Source organism: Harpia harpyja, chromosome 10, assembly GCF_026419915.1.
Source record: "Harpia harpyja isolate bHarHar1 chromosome 10, bHarHar1 primary haplotype, whole genome shotgun sequence".
Taxonomy (NCBI): domain Eukaryota; kingdom Metazoa; phylum Chordata; class Aves; order Accipitriformes; family Accipitridae; genus Harpia; species Harpia harpyja.
The window spans coordinates 21,911,335-21,931,773 of record NC_068949.1 but is presented as its reverse complement, the minus strand read 5'-3'; the positions used below and the strand labels follow the sequence as shown (position 1 = coordinate 21,931,773).

Below are 20,439 nucleotides of genomic sequence, written 5' to 3'. Positions count from 1 at the left end.
TTAATTTTTAACCTGCATAAGTGAAAAACAAATACGTGGATTTGTTGCTAGTAGCATAGGAGAAAGGAACTGCAATTTCTAAGTACTTACCAGGTATAGAATGAGATTCAGTACTCTTATTTGCTGTTCAGGCACATTTTTGCTGATATTATCTGTTTCTACTGAAGGCAATGTAATGCATTGCAATGTGATGCAATGAGGTGAAAGGTATTTTCAGAACAATAGTTAAACATCATACATTATGTCCTCACAAGAGTGAAGTGCCTCTCTTTGTGGCACTGTACTCAAAGAACCTGCTTACCTGTAAGCAGTGAAGTTCAAGGAATGGAGGAATTGTGTTAGATGAGCACAGTGTCCATTGCACATGGCACAGTGTCTGTGGTGTGTGGTGAGGTTGATCTGTCAGATGCCCTGTTAAAGGGAGCACGTGGATAGTAGAATACAGGAAATGATACTAGAGATTCAGCTGGTAGCATCTTCTGGAGTAGATTGTATTGAAACTGCCTCAGGATGCTCTGGGTGGGTTGTATTCTGGCTATGTTGAATTTTCAATATAATGTACAATTGTATTGCCCATTGGAGATTGCAAGAGATGTTGTGATACTATTATAAAAAGAGGACTAATACACTTACTTTACAAGGCAAATATAACCCTCTATTTCACCTTCTTAGAACCTACTCTGCCACAATTCTTTATTTTTCAAAGTGTGGATGCTAACCAGCCAACTATTGATTACTCTTAAGCTAAACAAAGTAATCTTTGTATTTAATATAAAATACAGCATTTCTAGGATTGTTCCAGGATATAAAGTTTTTTAAAGATAGAAACAGTAAATATAATTACATAAAAAATACTTGTCAAAACCTTCATATTAGCTAAGTTCTTTTGCTTCTCAGGCGAATAGGAAACCATTAATGAAGTGTTCATTCAATCCTGTGCAATATGCATCCCACAGTTTAACTACTTCTGTGTGTAACTGAGCCACAGTGTGACCATGCTTTCTTGCGTGCACTCAAACAACTGTAATTCAGACACCTACAACCAGGGTGCAAATGGGCTGGAGGGAAGGGAGGACAAGACTGAGGTTTTTGGTTTTGTGGTTTACTTGAATCAAGTTAAATTACTTGGCTTACTTGAAAACCTAATGGCTTTATAATGATTGTGGTCAGTCTTAATTAAACACACTCAAAGAAACTGAACTTTTTTTAGCTAGATCTCTTTGACCATTCATCAGAAATGAAATGATAAATTGATTTGTTCATTGCTATAGAATTATAAAGCATGTATAGAGAGCACACAGATTGCAGGAGAGTCCTTAAAGAATATCTTCAAACTTCATTTGACTTCCTTCTGTCAGTTTTAGTTTGTTCACTTGGTCTTTCTCAGTATACCAGTTCAATTATTTAGTGTCTTTATTTGCTGCTTCTTCCTATGCCACTGGCCTCTATGTAATCTGCATGTCTGTCTTCTTACATGTTTGAGGGCTAGCCTGCCTTTGCTACCATGTTAGAAGCAAAGGGACAAGTCTGTATTTCTTCAATAGGTAATAAAATTCAATTCAGCTGTCTCAAGCTAAATTGTATCTGCCTTATTTAAAACTGTGGAGTTATTTATGCTTAATATTAGAAAGCTAAGTAGTGAAGTTTGGAAGTGTGTATGGCAGGAAAAGGAGAATGTGTCTTGGACTTGGAAATAAAAGAGACTTAGTAATGAAATAGTTGCTTATGGCAGTTTGTATCTTGAAGTATGCATAAAACTGCTTTTGTGCCACAGGACTGAAAGGGGGCTGATACGATCCTGATTTTTAGAAGATTTTCAGGAGAGAGCTAGGGAGATACAAGTCAGTTCACCTCAGGTCAGTACCAGGCATATCAGTGGACATGACAATAAAGACTGGTACACATAGGTAAATGCAGTGAATGGAGAAGGAAGATGGACTCTCTGCTGCTTGCAAAAGACAGTGAGACTTAACAAATATTACCAAGTTCTTAGACAATGCCAAAATGTGTGAGCATGATACACATCTGAGGGGTTCCATTTGTTTGGACAGAACCAGACTAATTCTGTTTGCATGTGAGTTTCACAAAATGGTTGCCTGTTTTAGTCTGTCCCTTGGATTTTTCTGTTGGCCACTGTCAGAACAGGGTACTACCAAGCCGGACCTCTGATCTCACGCTGTTTAATTTGTTTTAAGAGACAGAACTGGGCATAACAAAATCAGTAGTTAACTGAAAGTTGCTGGAGACTGACACAGGTGTATTAAAGTTATTGTTTTCACATAGGTGTGTTGAGGACTGCTTTAGGTATTTTCGGGGCAGTTACATACTGGGAATGCTGTAGATTGAAATTAAAAGATACTCCTCAAGTTAATTTCTTTAAATGTATGTTTTAATGTCTGATTTTCTCCTAAATTTGAGTTGAAGGCATAAAATACATGTCTTACGCTAACTTTCCCTTTGTCAGATTGAATTTCTTCTAATTGTTTTGACTAAGATAAAACCTTATTGGTTCTGGGGAGGTTTGCGTGATAAAAATCAAAGGCTGTAAATCGCGTGTGGCTTCACTATGAAGGCTGGAGATAAGGCAAGAAATAAAAATCATTAATGGTATTTTGGCTGTTTAATTTGTGATACTGTCACTCATATGCTGAGAAGATAAGATAGACAACTCTGTTGTTCTAGATTAGGTCTTGTATTTTGTTGTAGGGGGTTTTTTGTGTAACATACAGTCTTGACTTGTTTACTCTTGGGGGGGTGGGGAGGAGCTATATTTTGTCCTCTGAATGTTGCTGTTGTTCATAGTCTCAAATCAGGAGTTATAGTTTAAGAAAGTTCTTTCAGGTTTCCCCTTTGAGGCTATCCATTATTAAGATTAGGTAGACACAATGACACTGGGGCTATCTGTTTAACAGGGGCATATTGTACTCATTTCAGATGCTTCAGAATAGATACACGAGCTACCAAGATCAGTGTTTTTTATTTACCTGCAACTTAGATCAATTATTTGGCATCTCTTTGGTAAGTTTAATTTAATAGATGTCATTCAAATCACAGAATCTGTTAAGAGAAACTTTCCATTCAGTGCTCACTATGTGTAACTGAGACTGTTACCTGTGATTTATATTTTTGATCCTACAAAATGTGAGTATCTTGGGTAAGCATAGGTTATATTGTAGAATGGTAGGAGAAGGATACCAATAGATGTTATTGCCATGCAGGTGAAGGTTTCACTGCTTTAATGTAGAGTAAAAATATGTGAAAATGACAACTAAGAACTAGTCTCAAAGTCCCCAGCCATTGGAAAGATCTGATGAACAAGGATATACTAGTAAAACTCTAAAGCTACTTGTGGTTGCCTAACTAATGATTCCAAACGCTTGATAGTGATTTTTTTATTAAGCCTCATAAAATGTTTACCAAGAAAGTATAGTTACAGCCCTGTTACATACGAGGAAAATGAAAGAGGGGGAAGAAAGTTCTTGTCTAAGTAATTTTAAAGTATAGTGAAATACAAGAATGAAATCCAGGTCTTGCAAACAGCCTACAAACACTTTCTGTTAGTGCCCAAGTTTTCTTGAATGTGAAGTTGGTACGTTAAACTGTGAAGTTACTTGAAGCAACGGTAAGTTCTCCTCATGGATTTATTTTAAAAATCTAGGTTATTCTCCCTCTCTTTTCATGTATTGAGACTTCTATCCCTACTTGTACTGCTGCAGTTTTGCATGTTTTTCTATAGGCAATGACATCTTAGTATAAAATTTGTCTTTATATGTTGTGAACAAGTTGATCCAAAAATCCTTCTTGGTACAAGTGAAGCTTTGCCTAAAATTAAGCAGAAGAAGCTATACGCTGTAGGTCTCTCTTTGTGCAGTTGGAAGTAGAACAACAATTCTTTACCTTCAAACTATTCAGGATGCAATGTGGTTTTTGAACGCGAAGTTTGGCTTTTCCTGTCAACAACAGTTACATGTAGTACTAAGACGTATCATCTAGTTATAAAAAAATTTAATATGCTGCAACTTCAAATGTTAAAACACCTTCCTTTTCTTGAGTTTTAAGGTAGTGTTTCTTCTGTAAAACAGAATAAATTTACTTGCTGAGTTTCCAGTGGTACCATGCAGATGTAGGCAGGCTTTATGTAGGCATCTATGTGCTACATAGAAGTAGGCAGATGTGGGGTGGTATTCCTCCTGAAGCTCTGGCATTTTATCGTAAATCATGCTAATAGATATGAAGGGTACACTACTTATTTCCTTATCTATGTTGTTAGTGATCACTTGGAATGTAGTAGGATATCTGCTTTTCTGTGTAAACATTTTTATGCAAACTGGAGGTTAGAGTATGAGTACCAGTGCATATGTATTTTCCAAATTCTGTTGTGAACCTTTTGTATTGCCCCCATAAAAGGGAAGACCATTGTTTCAGGCTGAGTAAATATATATGTATGTCTGTATTTCATGTTTTTTTTATATACACAAAACCCAGAAATATTTGTGTGTGTACAGTTTGTATATGGTAGAGCATACAGCAAAATAAGGAAACAGCCACTGCTTCACTCAAAGCTGAACATTGATCATATGTTTTTAATTTATAGCTAACTTGAGTAGGAGAAACTTTATGAAGAAGTCAGGAGGATTTGTTGAGCAAATGTGACATGGCTGTACTAGATATGTTCTAAAGCAACCTTTGAAAAATAGAAAGAGGGATTTCAACTTTAAAAAAAAAAAAAAGTATTTAAGAATATTGGAAGACAAAAGAACCATCTATGTTGGTGGATTCCAAATGACTTTGAGTAATGTAATTCCATAAGCATGATGTCCATGTCTGTAGTGGAATAAGCATTTTGTAAGCCTGGTGTTTTAAGGCCCATGTTTTGGTAGTGTTTGTAACGGCACGGTGCAGAATATGTATCATGGAGAGCTTAATTACTGTGAAAGGATACATTTTATTAATTGTGGTTTTTTTTTTCCTTTATCCTGAAATAGTTTTAATGGTGGCAAATACCAGACTACTTCTGTTATCTCCGAGCGGGTGTGTTCTACTTTAAATTGTAAAAGCTTCTTAAAGCTGAAGAGAGTTAAAAAGGACTTAAAACATACATAGAATATAAAATGAAGGTGGTGTATTGTATAATAGCTGATTGGTTACTGTCTTGAAGACTGCAAAATGGAATTATGTGAATGTTCTTAAATGTGAATTAAGGGAGATTATTTTTTAATTATTTCTCCTAAGTAATTATCCTAGTAGTTCAACTTGTGAATTATATGTCACCTCTGCACTACAACAACTAACTGTTTAATCAAAAACTTAGTCACCTGGGGCTTCTTGAAGAAAACTGACTTAACTGATATTACCCATGACACTTCCTCTTGAGATTCTTCTGAAAATTCCTGGCTTCAGTGATGTAACTCAGGTGTAAAAGTTTCTCAAAAGGCCAGGCAGTTGTAGTTCTAAATGAGATCATGTATGATGAGACCTGTTCGGAAACGTGTTCGCTTTTTCTTTCCTCCTTGCCTTGTGATAAAAAGGGGGGGTTTGGTTAATGTTTGATTCTTGTAACATAAGATCTGAGTCTCTTACAAGGATTTAATCTTTTTCTATGCCATTATATGATGAAAAACGATCTCTTTTATGGGTAGGATATCTTTAATTGCAAGAGTTATCAATAACGTAATCAGTCATGCTGATCTTTTTATTAATACCAACTTTCTTAAGGGGTAGTTAAAATTCTTTAGTTCTGTTATCTCAGTAAGGTATTCTGTTTCTTTTCCTTCTAGGCTATTTACTTTCTAGAAGAGAGGGTCAAGCAGGATCCCCTGAAAAGCCATTGTCTGATCTGGGTCGTCTCTCATACTTGGCGTACTGGAAGAGTGTCATATTAGAATACCTTAACTGCCACCATGAAAAACAGATCAGCATCAAAGGAATGAGTCGAGCTACTGGAATGTGTCCACATGATATTGCCACAACCCTGCAGCAACATAGCATGATAGATAAAAGAGAAGATAGGTCAGTGAATCTTGTAAAAATTTTAAAAATACTGAGACAAAACATTAATTTTCTCTACTTACAAAGCAGTTGATGTGAAAAATGTCTGTGTAAAATTCTGACTTTAAAATGAATGATAACCATCTTACTGAAGAAGGGCAGTACAGCTGGGTCTTGTTAATGGGGGTCTTACATAAAGAGTTTTTCTCCCTAAATAAATGGTGGTTTTTTGGATCCTCTTTCATGTTAATGGTTATTAGAAGGGTGCGGCCAGCTTGAAACATTTTCAGTGAAGAATTTTGTTTTGTTCAGTATCATCTTCCGTAAGTACAATTCCTGACTCTTACTTTGCAAATATCTTGCTTTGAATACCAGTGAGGGGAAAAATTTGGGTTTGTGGGTGGCAGTCTCTCTCTCCACACCCCTTTTTCAATCATTACTGAATTCATACAAGCCATGGGATCAGGTCAGCTCTACATGAAGTCGTCCTGCCCAAGGTACTGGGGATGCAAGCTTCTATTTAACGTTACGATCAATGTTGAAAGTTAGTGCACTGGGAAGGTGAGTTCCTGTTTTGTGAATATATTCTTTCTTAATGATCTTGATTGATACTTTGAATTTAAGTGGGTTGGTTTTGTTGTTTGGGCTCTTTTTTTTTTTTTTTTTTTTTTTTTTTTTTTTTTTCATAAAATGCCTTAAATTACTTTAAATGGTATTTGTGTTTCTGAAGAGCTTCTTAATTCTTTCTGGATATTCCAATCATAGAAACTTCATAATTAAGCAAGACTGCCTTACAAACAGTGGGTTGCCAAAAAATAAGATCAGGAGTAGCTCAGCCTCAGTAACTTTTATGTGCACCAGCAGTACTATTCAAAACTAGTAAGTTTTGAACTAGTAAGAATGCAAGTCTTCAAAAAGAAGATTGGATTACAGAATGGTATTATGCGAGTAGTAGACAGGAGTGCTGTCATGGCATTAAAACCTTAACTTTCTGGGGTGCTTATTTATGGACAACCTGATGGGAAAAATGCATTTTAAGGGAGATTCAAATATGTATTCGTTACTTACATGCAGCTTCTGCCATCACAAATTATTATAGGGCCTGAATACTGATGCCCAATTAGAAAATAATGTTTTTTCATCTATAGAATTCAAAATACTTTATGAACAAGGTCAGTTAGTCTTTTTTCACAGGTAGTAAAGCTTAGACAGGGACATGAACTGACTTGGCTAAAGGTATCCAGAAGGTCAGTGGCTGAACCAGGAAGAGAAATCGCATCTTTGAAATTCCTGCCAGACACTTACCTTGGGAATTGGGTATGGCTTCTTACGATTTCCTACATTTTGTTAATTTTTCATACATGTAGTGAAGTAGAAGTTTGTCACGGTTCTGTGAAAAGGGTTCACCTGGATCTGACTTTTTGTTTTTAAAGCATTCTCTCAGTGAAAAGCAATATTGTCACTTAACCTACCTGATTTTTACAGCATTTGAAATCCTTGCTAAAAAAAAAAAAAACCAACATATTTTTTGTTGTTTAGAGTTGTATAGTTCTTTGTAACAGGGGAATTTGGTGGGATATGTGCTAGTATGTTAGCATACTGTGCTATTATGTTAGTCTTCACCTACTTTTGAAATGCTACTTCATTTCATAGCCATTAGAAAGTTGTTTTCTACTGCATCAGCATAGGACTAAGGTACATTTTTATGCTGTTAGAAAAACCTATGTTTCTAACTTGCTTTCTTGTCCAGTTAGCTGCCATCTTCAGTTGTAATATTAACAACTTCTTTACTCTTTATTTGATGATCCACGGTGTTTTCTATTTATGCCTGTATGTCATATTAAAATTGGAAATTGTTCTGGCAGTGACTGAAGTGCTAACACTACACCTCTTACATGGATTTAGAGTAGTCAACTCTCAAACCTTTACTTTTCTCTCTGTTGCCCTAGTGATGTTTAGTGTTGAGCTTTCACTTCATAAACTGTTTTTTCCTCACTTCTGCTTAGTAAACAGTCAGTAGTGTGTATTACCTATGTGTGATAGCTGATATTTTTAGTTTGATATATCCATTTATTTATCCATCTATTTTCACAGGTTATTGTGCAAAAGGATTTAAACTGTAGGAAGGTTGTTCTAGGTGATCACTTTCTAAAATAAATTACTGTTTATTGGATTGTAGATTTGTAATTATTAGAAGGGAGAAGCTGATTTCAAGTCATATGGAGAAACTGAAAGCGAATCCACGTATCAATGAGGTAGATCCTGAAAGCTTGAGATGGACTCCTTTGTTAGTTTCTAATGCTGCAGTTTCTGAAGAAGAGAGAGAAGCAGAAAAGGAGGTAATTGCAGAAACTTCTTATTCTGAATTTCCCTTCCTTTGGATATCATCACTCTGAGTATTCAACATTAGGCTGTCTTAAACAGAGCAGTTTTAACTTTGACCACTGCTTAATGATAGAGGATACTGATATTATTGTAATGCAAAATTTTTGGAAGCTGTGCAGCAAGACATGGTAACTTTGGGAGGATGAATATGAAAACTTAGAACATGAATCACTTGTCATAGAGCTGTATTTATCACTCCTGAGGTAGTCGAAGAGCATGTAATCAGATCAAATTTGGTGCAGAGCTCAGGGGCTGCAGTGTCAATCGATTCTTTGTGTTATGAACTTGCTCAAAGTGATCCATGTCAGTGGGCATGTAATGTAGTGCTAAAGGACTTAAATCAATTCGCTGCATCATTAATAGTGCTAAATATCCCATGAAATGCAATCTTCTTTGGTTTGTTATCCTAACTGTTGTAAAGGAGCTACTAGATGATTCAGCTGAAATGTTGTTGCTAGGTTAGCCAGCAGTGCTAATCAGGGTTGACTTATTGTAATTCTTTAGCTGAACGTAAAGGATATGGCTAAGTAAATGCTGTTTCAGTGACCTGTTATTTTAACCTCAACCTTCAGGCTGAGCGTCTGATGGAACAAGCTAGCTGCTGGGAGAAGGAAGAGCAAGAGATATTCTCCACAAGAACTAATAGTAGGCAATCACCTGCAAAAGTACAATCTAAAAATAAATATTTGCGATCTCCAGAAAGTGTGGCAGTGGTGGGGGAGCGAGGGCAATCCACAGAGCAATCTAAGGAAAGCAGCGAGGAGGATGGCGGGGATGAGAATCAGCAGAGTTCGCCTCCCCGGCTGACAAAGCCACAGTCACTGGCCATAAAAAGAAAGGTGTGTTTTTTCAGTGGTTTGGTTTAAAGTCATTCATCTCTGATTTCAATCAAATCGTTGTAATCAAAATAACAATCTGGCTTTTTACAAACATTATTAGATTGTTTTAATCCTTTCTCTGTTGTTTGGACACTGAACAAGTCTTGTCTTTCTGTATTTAGTCCTCCATCCAATTTTTTTATCTTTTGGATTTTTCACAGAACTGTAAAATACTAGCGACACAAAAAAATCAGAATTTCCTGTTAATTTTTAAACTAGTGATTGCCCTCTGCTGTTTGGCATTGGTATTCGTTCAATATTTTAATGGTTCTTCCTTTTTTTTCATTTTAAGATGGAGTCCAGCTTGTGGGGTTTGCCCTTCTACTGTTCTTAATATAGGGACTCCTTAAAGGGGAATACTGTTTTTAGAAAGCAAGTGCTGTTAAAACAAAAGGGGTTTTTTACCCATATTCTTCTAATTTCCGAGAGATTTAAATGTTAAATTCTGGTTACTGCAGTGTTCACATAAATCTTAATTTTGTTGAAAAAGCAACTATTTGAATGGATTAAATTGGTAAACTAAGCATCCCAAAATTGTAAAGCACTCACCTTAGCATATGTATTTAGGTGTCCCTGGTGAGAGTTAGGGAATTGGAGCGTCCCTTTGTTTATACTTTAGATGAGCAAACTTGAAAGTAACTATAAATCTTTGAGAATGCATAATAATAGAAATATAAACTGTTGAACAGTTTTTTCTTTATAGCAGCCAACTGTAGCATTCTTCTAGTGTATTGTTGAGACCCATGTGAAGCTTGAGGTGCACTTCTTTGCTGTTACCTATTTTTCTGTATACATACTTATTTCTAAAATAGCAGAAACCAGAAATGTAGAAGAAGAAACTTTGATACTTGTGAAGGTTGTTGGGGAATTATAAATCTACAGAGGAAAAATGTGTAAGTACAATGTATGTAATATTGCTATGAATATTATTTGACAGAAGAAGGTAAAAATCACTACAATATGAAGAAAATTCTAGTCTTAATTTTCATCTACAGAAAGGTTTGTGTGCATGTATAGATACATACCTATTTTGACTGTTTAGACGTGTTAGTTTTCTGTCTACATTTGAATTTGATGCAATGTAAGGTATTTTTTTGAATGAGTAAATAGATTATTGTAAACTCACTTTACAAAAATTTATTAATTGATGTCCAGAGTCAGCTAACAAACAGGAATGTTATATTTCTGGAATTATTTTTCAGAGACCTTTCATACTGAAAAAGAAAAGGGGCCGTAAACGCAGAAGGATTAATAGCAGTGTTACAACAGAGACAATTTCTGAAACAACAGAGGTATTGAATGAGCCATTTGATAACTCAGATGAAGACCGTCCCATGCCGCAGTTGGAACCTACTTGTGAGATGGATGGGGAAGATGATGACTTGAAGCCTGTTATTAGAAAAGCTTTTGAGTATCAACCTGGGCAACAGAAACAGGAGAAGGAGGAGGAGGAAGAGCAGAACAAGGAAGAGAAAGATACTTGTTGTTACAGGAGTGATGACAATTGTACAAGTAAGCTGAAAATGTTCTTATATCTTCACAAAACTAATTTGTCGGGTGGCCTTCAAAGGAAGTGTTTATTTTTGTCATAAATACGGAAGTTTTTAACGAGATGTGTTTAGACATTTTGGTCTTAAAATCTTAGAATCATAATAATGCTTTCTGCTTAGAGGTGCTACTGCAGCCATTAATCTCATATAGTTTATTAGAATTCAGTGGTGGCTTCAAATTTTTTTGTTTTGTTTCTATTGTGTTTACTTCTTTTGTTATTCCTAACCCATTAATATTACAATCTGGTTTTTGTGTTCAGAAAGCAAATGTTTTCCAGTCTGAAGCACTGCAGTCCCTGTCATGTTGCCAAAAACAACTTTTATGTCCCTACAACAGGGCATTTCATACTCAACAGAGCAGGGGTATCACTGGAATACTGTCTAATATTGGTTTTGTATCCTTGGTAGAGGATACAAGCAAGAAGTAAGATTTGATTTACACAAATATCTTTCTATTCTGCATTGTTGGTAATTCAATGAAATGTTTGTTGTTTCTGGGGCACAATGTGTCCTCAGCACTAGGGTCCCTATTTTTTTCCCCACAAAAGAGAGGGATAGTTTTAACAGTGTTCTTTCAAAGCTGCTTATCTAGTTTGATTTTAAGGATATTTCCTGGCAGAAAAGCTAATGGGTGGATAGTGAAACTACTAATGAGCTATTCTGAATGTATACTCATCCCTTGACCTCCTGGCTCTCAAATTATGCTTTTAATTCCAGAATGAATGACTGGATTCTCAGGTCTATATATTTTCTCTAAGCAGCCAGTGGTTACTATTTTAGTATTTTCATAATTCCATGGGAAGTTTAATCTTTGCTTAGTTGAGGGAACATGCACTGATTTCTGTTTTAAACAGCTTTTGTGTGACTAGAGCAACCATGCTTACCAATGTTGGTGCTGTTACAAACCAGTGCACAGGTACATTACAATATTACCGCTTTTTCCTGCTTCTCAACAGAAGTGAATTAAACTAATAGTAGCAAATTCAGAGTGTTCCAGCTATGTCCCAGTGGTCAGGTTTGCACTGCTTTAATTAGACAGATACTGTGTATTTGTCCATGGACCATGTCATCACATTAATTGACTGTAGGGGTGTTGTAACACTACAGTGAGAGGCAGAACTTGGCAAAGGAGTATTGCTGAAGCCATTACACTCCCAAGTGCAGCATGTTATATCCTGAGAATTCTCCCTTTTTCTGGTGTATATGTAAGTGGTATTTGGGGAGAGAGGAGAGGAGTGAATGTGTTTGGGTAGGTTTTTTTATACTCAATGGATTAATTTAGTGTTCTGACGCACTCTGTGTTTAATTGCAATTATCTTTTGCCTTTTGTCGTGTATTGTGAGCTGTGTCATGATATGCTGCCCATGAGAAGATATTAGAATGAACCACCTTTTTTCCAGTGTTGGTACTAAAGCATGATTATATGCTTACTATGGCTTATCCTCCAGAATGGTCAAACAGGAAACTCCAGACTCATGTTATTATTGTCAAAAAAGATCAAAATGCATTAGATCAATGTCTGTATAGTGATGGCATTCCTCTATTCTAAAAACAAAGGTTGATAATCAAATATTTGGACAATATTTCTGCTTTAGTTTACATGTCGTGTGATTTAAATCTCTGGGATTCTTCTAGTGTATAAATGGTGGTTCTGATGGTAACTATTAAAAGGCCACCAAACAAGAAGAACTTTATATATCTGTGTGTTTGAGCTGTAGATTTTATGTCATTCTATTGTGGCTTGAGATCTGTTTGTAACTCTTGTTCCAGAGTTTCTTAATACATTTTGAGTTTATAAATTGCTTTTGGGTTTATGATTGAAAAAACTGATTAGTTTGTGCAAGCTAAGACTTTTCTTTTGTCTCTATTTATTGCCTCCCAAAGATAATACAGAGGATGTAGCTGTGTTGGAAGAAAGCACTAAAGACAATCTTGAACCTTTAAAGAGTAAGCAGGGTTGGCCCAAAGGAGGTAAGCGTGGTCCATCTAAATGGAGGCAAAGCAAAGAAAGAAAACCTGGCTTTAAGCTTAATTTATACACTCCACCCGAGACTCCTATGGAGCCTGACTATCAGGTGCTGGTGGAGGAACAAAAGGAAGCAGCTGAAGACAAGCCCTGCACAGTTCCTGCTGTTTCGGAGGAAGCAATTAAAGAGCCTGTTGAAGTATTACCACCACCAGATGATGAAGTAAAAGAGGTAGAACCTGAACCTCTGCATCCACCCAGTGAACCCTTTGAAAAACAAGAAAATGATACGATAAAAGCTGGGGAAGAAGAAAGGAATGTAGAACAAGGTGGAATCAATTCAAAAGATCAAGAAAAAGACAAAGCAGAAGAGGTGTTTCTGCAAAAAGAGGAGTCTGTGCATTTGGATGATCAGGAGGAGGAGGAGGAGGAGGATGAAGAACCTTCTCACAATGAGGATCATGATGCAGATGATGAAGACGATAGCCACATGGGTTCAACAGAAGTGGAGAAAGAGGAACTGCCTGGTGAAGTTTTCAAAGAAATGCTGGAAACACAGCAGTCTTTTTTAGACGTAAATGTTCAAACTGGTAATTCAAATCAGGAGGACTTAATGGATTGTGGTGTTGACCTTGCAGCTGATGAGTGTGAAAGTGACCAGAAAGAACTTGCTACAGATGCAGACCCCGTGCCTGAATCTGATGATGATCATACAGATAACAACCAGGACCAAAAAGCTGGTGAAGAATTACATTCCGATTTCAAGGGAGAGAGTACTGAGACTATGGAGATTGATTCAGAGACGGTTCAAGCAGTACAGTCTCTAACCCAAGAAGCAAGTGAACATGAAGATACATTTCAGGACTGTGCAGAGACTCAAGAGGCCTGTAGAAGTTTGCAAAACTATGCCCATAATGACCAAAGTCCCCAAATGACCACATTGGATGATTGTCAGCAGTCTGACCACAGTAGCCCAGTTTCATCTGTGCACTCTCATCCCAGCCAGTCAGTTCGTTCTGTTAATAGTCCAAATGTTGCTCCTTTAGAGAACAGCTATGCTCAGATCAGCCCAGATCAAAGTGCCATTTCTGTGCCATCTCTACAGAACATGGAGACTAGCCCAATGATGGATGTTCCCTCAGTTTCTGATCATTCGCAACAAGTTGTGGATAGTGGGTTTAGTGACTTAGGGAGCATTGAGAGTACAACAGAAAACTATGAAAACCCAAGCAGTTACGATTCTACAATGGGTAGTAGTATCTGTGGAAACAACTCTTCTCAAAACAGTTGTTCATACAGTAGCCTTACATCTAGTAACCTAACGCAGAGTAGCTGTGCAGTGACACAGCAGATGTCTAACATCAATGGAAGCTGCAGTATGATGCAACAAACAAACATCAATTCTCCTCCCACTTGTAATGTAAAATCTCCCCAAGGTTGTGTTGTTGAAAGGCCTCCAAGCAGCAACCAACAGTTATCCCAGTGCAGCATGGCTGCTAATTTTACACCACCTATGCAGTTAACTGAAATCCCCGAGACTGGCAATGCCAACATTGGATTATATGAAAGAATGGGGCAGAGTGAATTTGGAGCAGGGCATTACTCACAGCCATCTGCCACCTTCAGCCTTGCCAAACTGCAACAGTTAACTAACACGCTTATGGATCATTCTTTGCCTTACAGCCATTCAGCTGCTGTAACTTCCTATGCAAACAGTGCCTCTTTGTCCACCCCCTTAAGTAATACAGGGCTTGTTCAGCTTTCTCAGTCTCCACATGCTGTTCCTGGAGGGCCCCAAGCACAGGCTACCATGACTCCTCCCCCCAACCTTACTCCTCCTCCCATGAATTTGCCACCTCCCCTTTTGCAGCGTAATATGACTTCATCGAATATTGGAATATCCCACACCCAAAGACTGCAGACTCAGATGGCCAGCAAAGGTCATGTTTCTGTAAGAACCAAATCCACGCCTCTGCCACCTGCTGCTGCAGCCCATCAGCCACAAATTTATGGGCGTGCTTCACAGACTGTGGCCATGCAAGGGCCTGCGCGGACCTTAACGATGCAGCGTGGTATGAACATGAGTGTAAATTTGATGCCAGCCCCTGCTTATAATGTCAATTCAGTGAACATGAATATGAATACCCTTAATGCTATGAATGGTTATAGTATGTCCCAGCCAATGATGAATAGTGGATATCACAGTAATCATGGGTATATGAATCAAACACCCCAGTACCCTATGCAGATGCAGATGGGGATGATGGGAACTCAGCCATATGCACAGCAACCAATGCAGACAGCACCCCACAGTAACATGATGTACAGTCCTCCGGGGCATCATGGCTACATGAATACAGGCATGTCTAAACAGTCTCTTAATGGATCCTACATGAGAAGGTAGGCCCTTTGGAGAGACAGACTACCAAACTGGCATATTGGATTGATCTGCACAAATATCTTTTGGAGAGTACGATTTCAAAACCAGCAATTGGTGTGAATGCAAAAACATTTGTTGGCACCATTTAAAAGCTGTATGCAGCAGAAAGCCTTATACAAGTTTTTCTTTTTTCTTTGTTTCTTGTTTTGGTTTTTTGTTTTGTTTCGTTTTGTTTTGTTTTTTAACTTTGTGGGATTTAACTTTTCTTCTCTTTTCTTTGGGGGGAAATAGATGGTTTTCCATTTTTTGTTTATTTCATTGAGCTTGAAGTTCTCTGGAAAGGAAGAACTCTTTCTATGAACTGCAATTACACAGCAGCTGATGGTTCAGAGCCATTTTATGTGCCTGCTCCCATTAAAAATGTGGATAAATAGACTCCAAAACTATCAGACAGTACTGGATCGTGAGCTTTTTCTCTCTCCTTTCCCCACATGTAAATGCCTTTTAGCAGTTCTTTTATGGTATTATTTTGTTTCTGAAGGTGACACTTCTGCATGCCGCTAATGTCTTTGTTAGTGACAGTGCATTTTGTAGTACTGTACAAGTGTTGTGCTTAACAGTAAGCCATTTCTTAATTTTTTTGCCTTGATTAGGTTACCCTAGTTTGAGGGGTAAAAAAAACAGAACTATATTTTTGTTAATTATAAAACTTGTAAAAAATAATAAAAAAAAGCTGCGAAAGCTATTCACATTTTGGTTAGTTCAAAGGGTTTTATTGCTGTATGTTTAGTGTAAAGTTGAGACTCTTCTCCATTTTTGTGACCAGTTTCTTTGGGGCTGGGGTAGGAAAAAAGGCAGCTTTCTGTTTTATAAATACTGTTATGTTTTTTTGTTGATTGAAACATCTCAGTGTTTATTTGTCAAGTTTTGAAACATTTTCATATATGTCCAAATACTTGGCAGGATTTAAAAAAAAAGTAGTGAATTTGGTGTAAAGTTGCTATTTTATGGAAATGCCTCTAACTTTACATTTTCATTCCATCTGTAGATTTTTCTATCTTTATAAAATATTGGAGTTATTTTTTAAGGGAAAAAATAGAGCAGTAGCGTGTGAATAGCTCAAACTAAGCTTACAGATCGCATGTAAAAAGGCAAAAGTTATTTGTGTCTGTTTATATTGCTTCCTTTTTTGTAGCCTTTGTACCTGTACAGAGTGACTGTAAGGGCCGAACAGAAGAGGCTTGATACATGTAAAAATAGGACCCAGTGACACTCTTGTATTTATCTGTTATCTTTTTAGTCAGTCACTTAAAAAAAAAACAAAAAACAAACAAAAAAAAAACAAAAAACCAAAACCCAACAAAAACAAACAAAAAAAACCCCCCAACACTCACAAAAGCCCCCAAGAAACAAAAATAAAAACTGCAAAAAACAACCCACACCCTTTCCCTCAAGCTGTACATTTTAACATAAAATAAATTATGATGAGCCATTTTTAGCCTCTTGTGTCTTGTCATAGTTTGATGTTGCATGGGAATTACCTCCTGAAACAGTGCTTGTTACAGTGCTCTCATATGCTTGATCTAAAGCCCATTAAAGCTGATGGGGTTTGGATTAGGCTGTTAGAGCTTAAGTGTAGGTTACTCATCATAATTGCATACACCTTGTGAAAATAAAGAGTATCTAAGATTATTTTTTTTAATAATCTTAATAAAATATTGAATAAATATGTATTTAATACATTACAAGGTTGTCAATATTTAATGTATGAAACTTCTTTCCTATAGAAAGTGTTAATATATATGTAAAAGGTTATATGATAGTAAGAGACATGGTGTTCGAACTGTATCTTAATGACAGAATTGTAATTTCTTCCTTTGTCATTGTTGCTGGGTTACAAGATGATGCAAATATTGTGTTGAACCTTTGAGTTCTGTGTATATACATGTATATGTGTGCACACAAACACATACACGCATATATGAACACTTCCAATCTAGCAGTAGAAGGTCTGTAAAAATCAAAAAGGCTGTCTATATGTGGAGCTCTTGAGTGGACCAAGTTTAAATTAGGTACGTGTGAATCTGCACCAGAAAAAATCCTTGTAAGAATTTTTCAAAATGCTTCTAATGTGAATGGTGCCACTGAATCCCCTCTCTAGCCCGCTGACGCTGCAGGAAGGTTGCTAGCTAAGGTGAAAGGATTGGTTATCTTGATTGAAAACTCTCTGTCCCTATTCCAGTACAGAGAGCAGCTTTTTAGGTGATATTGTTTTTGCTGAAAAGTCAGAGAAACGTGTATTTCTTTAAATAAAACCCTTAAAGTGTGTGGTGTTGCCAGATGAAGAAATTGATACTACAGATCCATGTGCATAACCTGTTCAATTTTATTATGATGGGGCAGCAGTCTAAAATAGTGGATCTGAATGGGAGCTAAAATTGCTGGTCAAATGGTAATTTGGAGTAACTTGTGTTTTAGGAGTTCAGTATGCTTGATAAGGAGAGCACCATACAACAAAGGTCTTTGTTCATGCACTTACGTTGTCAAATTTGGTTTTTGAAGGCAGAGAGTATTCATAGTACTTAAACTATATGGGTGTTTGTCTTCACAAAGTCCCTGTCACCTTTTTTTGTGCTTAGGAAAAGGAAAGTTGAACTCAACACAGTTAACGTGCAGCCTTGAGTGTGTATAACTAGGACCTTGTATCTTTGGTGAATAATTGCATCTCAAAGTAGGACTTGGTTTTGTGGTTTTTCATTTGTGTGTTTTTACAGTGAGTGAAAAATGCACCTGGGTCTCTATCCACTGCTGTTTATTTTCAGGTTTCCAAGCTTGTAACATACAGGCAAATCAGACCTTCTTAACAATTCAGTATGTGCTAACCTGAAATAGAGCATCCTGACTCCAGCATATTGCTGAAATCCTGTATTTGCAATATATGGATTAAAAGTTGGGTGGAAAATGATGTACTGCGTGTGCACAACAGGCAAGTTTCCAATGTTGTTTTTTTTATTTCAGAACTGAATTCCTTTCAGGAGGATAAATGGCTCTCCTACGTCTTTTCCCACAGTGATTATGTAGCTGTGAATTCTGTTTTATAGGAATGCTGTCTTTTCCTTGACAGATCTACCTGTTCTATGTATTGTGTGCCCATTGCAGCGTCAGTTTTGACTGTGCACTCTAGCACCATCCCAGCTGAGAATTAGATCTTTCTTCAGTCTCTCAAAAGAATTCTTCAGAATTGCAATAGATGATCCTTGTGAAATGGAGGAAGTTTCCCTGCCCATGCAATCTTAGTCTTTGGTTTAACAAATAGAATACTCCATACCACTGGTGATTTGCAAGAAGGAAATAAACTTGCCTTGTTTTGCATGTACATTGCTTGCAGACCTGACTTGTAGGTGAAGTCAGTGCTGCTAACACTTGTTAAGTTAGCCAGTTAGCAACTTGCAAGAGTTGCTTACTTGTGGAAGCTACATGTTCCTGAACTTTTGGTTTTTCTGATTTAGTCTAATTGATTCTGGGAGAATGGTAGGGAAAAAAGCTGGGGAGTCAATAAGAAGTACGTTTACTTCAGAATTGCTTTATTGGTATAGCTGTACCAGCAGAGTGCGTCAGGCAAGACCTGGTTCTAGGGAAGATACTTGTCTCTGGAGCAGAACCTACTTCATCTGGAAGCTGCCGAATGGCAGTACTCCTGAAAGCTGCACTCTAGCCCTTTAGCAAAGACAGGAATGGTAAGTGTTGTTGCACCCTGGCCACCTGATCTCCTAGCAGCAGACAAAATATAACCAATTTTTGGCTAACTTTGTAAGAAGCTGTGTGATATAAGCAGAAACAGAGGACTTCTAAACATACAAAACTTTCATGTTAGATCACTGTCTATGTCTTTTAGTTTTATAAGCTGTTTAATTTGTCCGTCAGGCAGGCTAGTTGATGCAAACAAACTCCATTTATATACAGTGTGGTAAATAGAAAGAATGGGCCTGGCAATTATCTGTAGCGCTGAGGGTGATCCTAATACAGCCTGTTCTGTAGAGACTGACACCTTTAGCAGCACGCAAACTGACCGATGTAGTAAAGACCTATGACTCTGTTTTTCTTTCTCTTCCTTTTACTCTTAATACTTCTCTGTATTAAAACTATGTATTTCCAGCATTGTTTACGACCTATATAGTCATATAGGTCAGCTCTTCCATAGTGAAGCTCTGGGGTATGCATTGATCAAAAGTTCTTGTTTTGAGCTTTGTGGAGCAGGGAGAAGATAAAAGGTAGGATTACAGTTTTGGCTTTTTATAACTTGAGTAATCCAAATTCTTGGTAGTTTTTTTCCCCATCTGCTAAATAAGAATAAAGAAGCTTAATTAATCCATGTTTAAGGCCTTCAAGTAGTATGTGTAGAAACACTGGAATATGGGGGTCTATTGATTTACTTCTTGAGAAATCAGTTTTGTGCTATTTTTCATCTTCCATGCAAGAATAACAGCTCTTAGTGTCTGAGTAGCTTGGAATCCTGTCCTTTGGAAATGGTAGATACATTCTTCTGTCACTGTCAGTGTTGCCATCTGCCAGTTTCCTTATCTCCTATGCAGGACAAAATGAGTGGGAACTACTTAAGAGTTCTAGTATTTTGCTTTCTATCAGTAGTTGGGAAGCTGCTCTTTGAAAGCTCTGTCAGTCTCCACCAAAAGCAGCTGTGGCTCAGGAAATGAAAAGTTTTCCTGTGTATTTGCACAAGTCTCAGACTGCAAAAGAAATGCCCATTTCCAGGCCCCAGAAAACCTTGTTCGAATACAATTCTGCATGTAGATCAGCTACAAATCCTCTTCCATTTACAGCAGTTATCAAGCAGGATGCAGGATACAAGAAAGAAAATAACCTGTAATTTGACTGAGGGAAATCCTGGTAGATACTTGTTGTATTTTAGTATATCATTTGGCACAGAATTCCTGTCTGTAAGGCTAATGCTAAGAAACACACTGCTGCCATAGAGGTGAGAAAGTTCAGCTTTCTCTATCAAGGTAACTGAAAGAGCGGGGCCATGTGTCTGAAAGGCAGGTTTGTCAGAGACAAGGCCGGGAGAGCTGTTGCTTGTCTGGGTTGTGAATTAAATTGCAGTAGACAGTAAGGTGCTCTGAAAAGGTGCATTTGAAGGTCTATGGAAGTAGATGGAAAGAGTTGAAGGACCCCTTCCAATAATTTTTTTACTCTTTAAACCCACATTGTGACTGCTCATTTATTTTTGAAGTGTCAAATGACTTCCTTTTGAGCTTCCTTTTAGTTCTGGTTTTG

The 20,439-nt window shown here is 37.2% G+C and overlaps 1 protein-coding gene across 11 annotated transcripts in view; it reads left to right on the top strand.

Annotated features, from left to right (window-relative positions):
- The window catches only part of KAT6B (lysine acetyltransferase 6B), a 120,895-nt gene extending 104,000 nt beyond the window's left edge, over window positions 1-16,895 (top strand). For all 11 annotated transcript variants that reach the window (XM_052798665.1, XM_052798667.1, XM_052798670.1 and 8 more), the window contains 5 exons: window positions 5,778-6,009; window positions 8,168-8,327; window positions 8,946-9,212; window positions 10,454-10,763; window positions 12,686-16,895. In XM_052798665.1, the coding sequence (XP_052654625.1) occupies window positions 5,778-6,009; window positions 8,168-8,327; window positions 8,946-9,212; window positions 10,454-10,763; window positions 12,686-15,171 (3,455 nt within the window). In that variant the 3' untranslated portion in view covers window positions 15,172-16,895. The remainder of the gene's footprint in view (window positions 1-5,777; window positions 6,010-8,167; window positions 8,328-8,945; window positions 9,213-10,453; window positions 10,764-12,685) is intronic.
- Window positions 16,896-20,439: the final 3,544 nt, after the last annotated feature.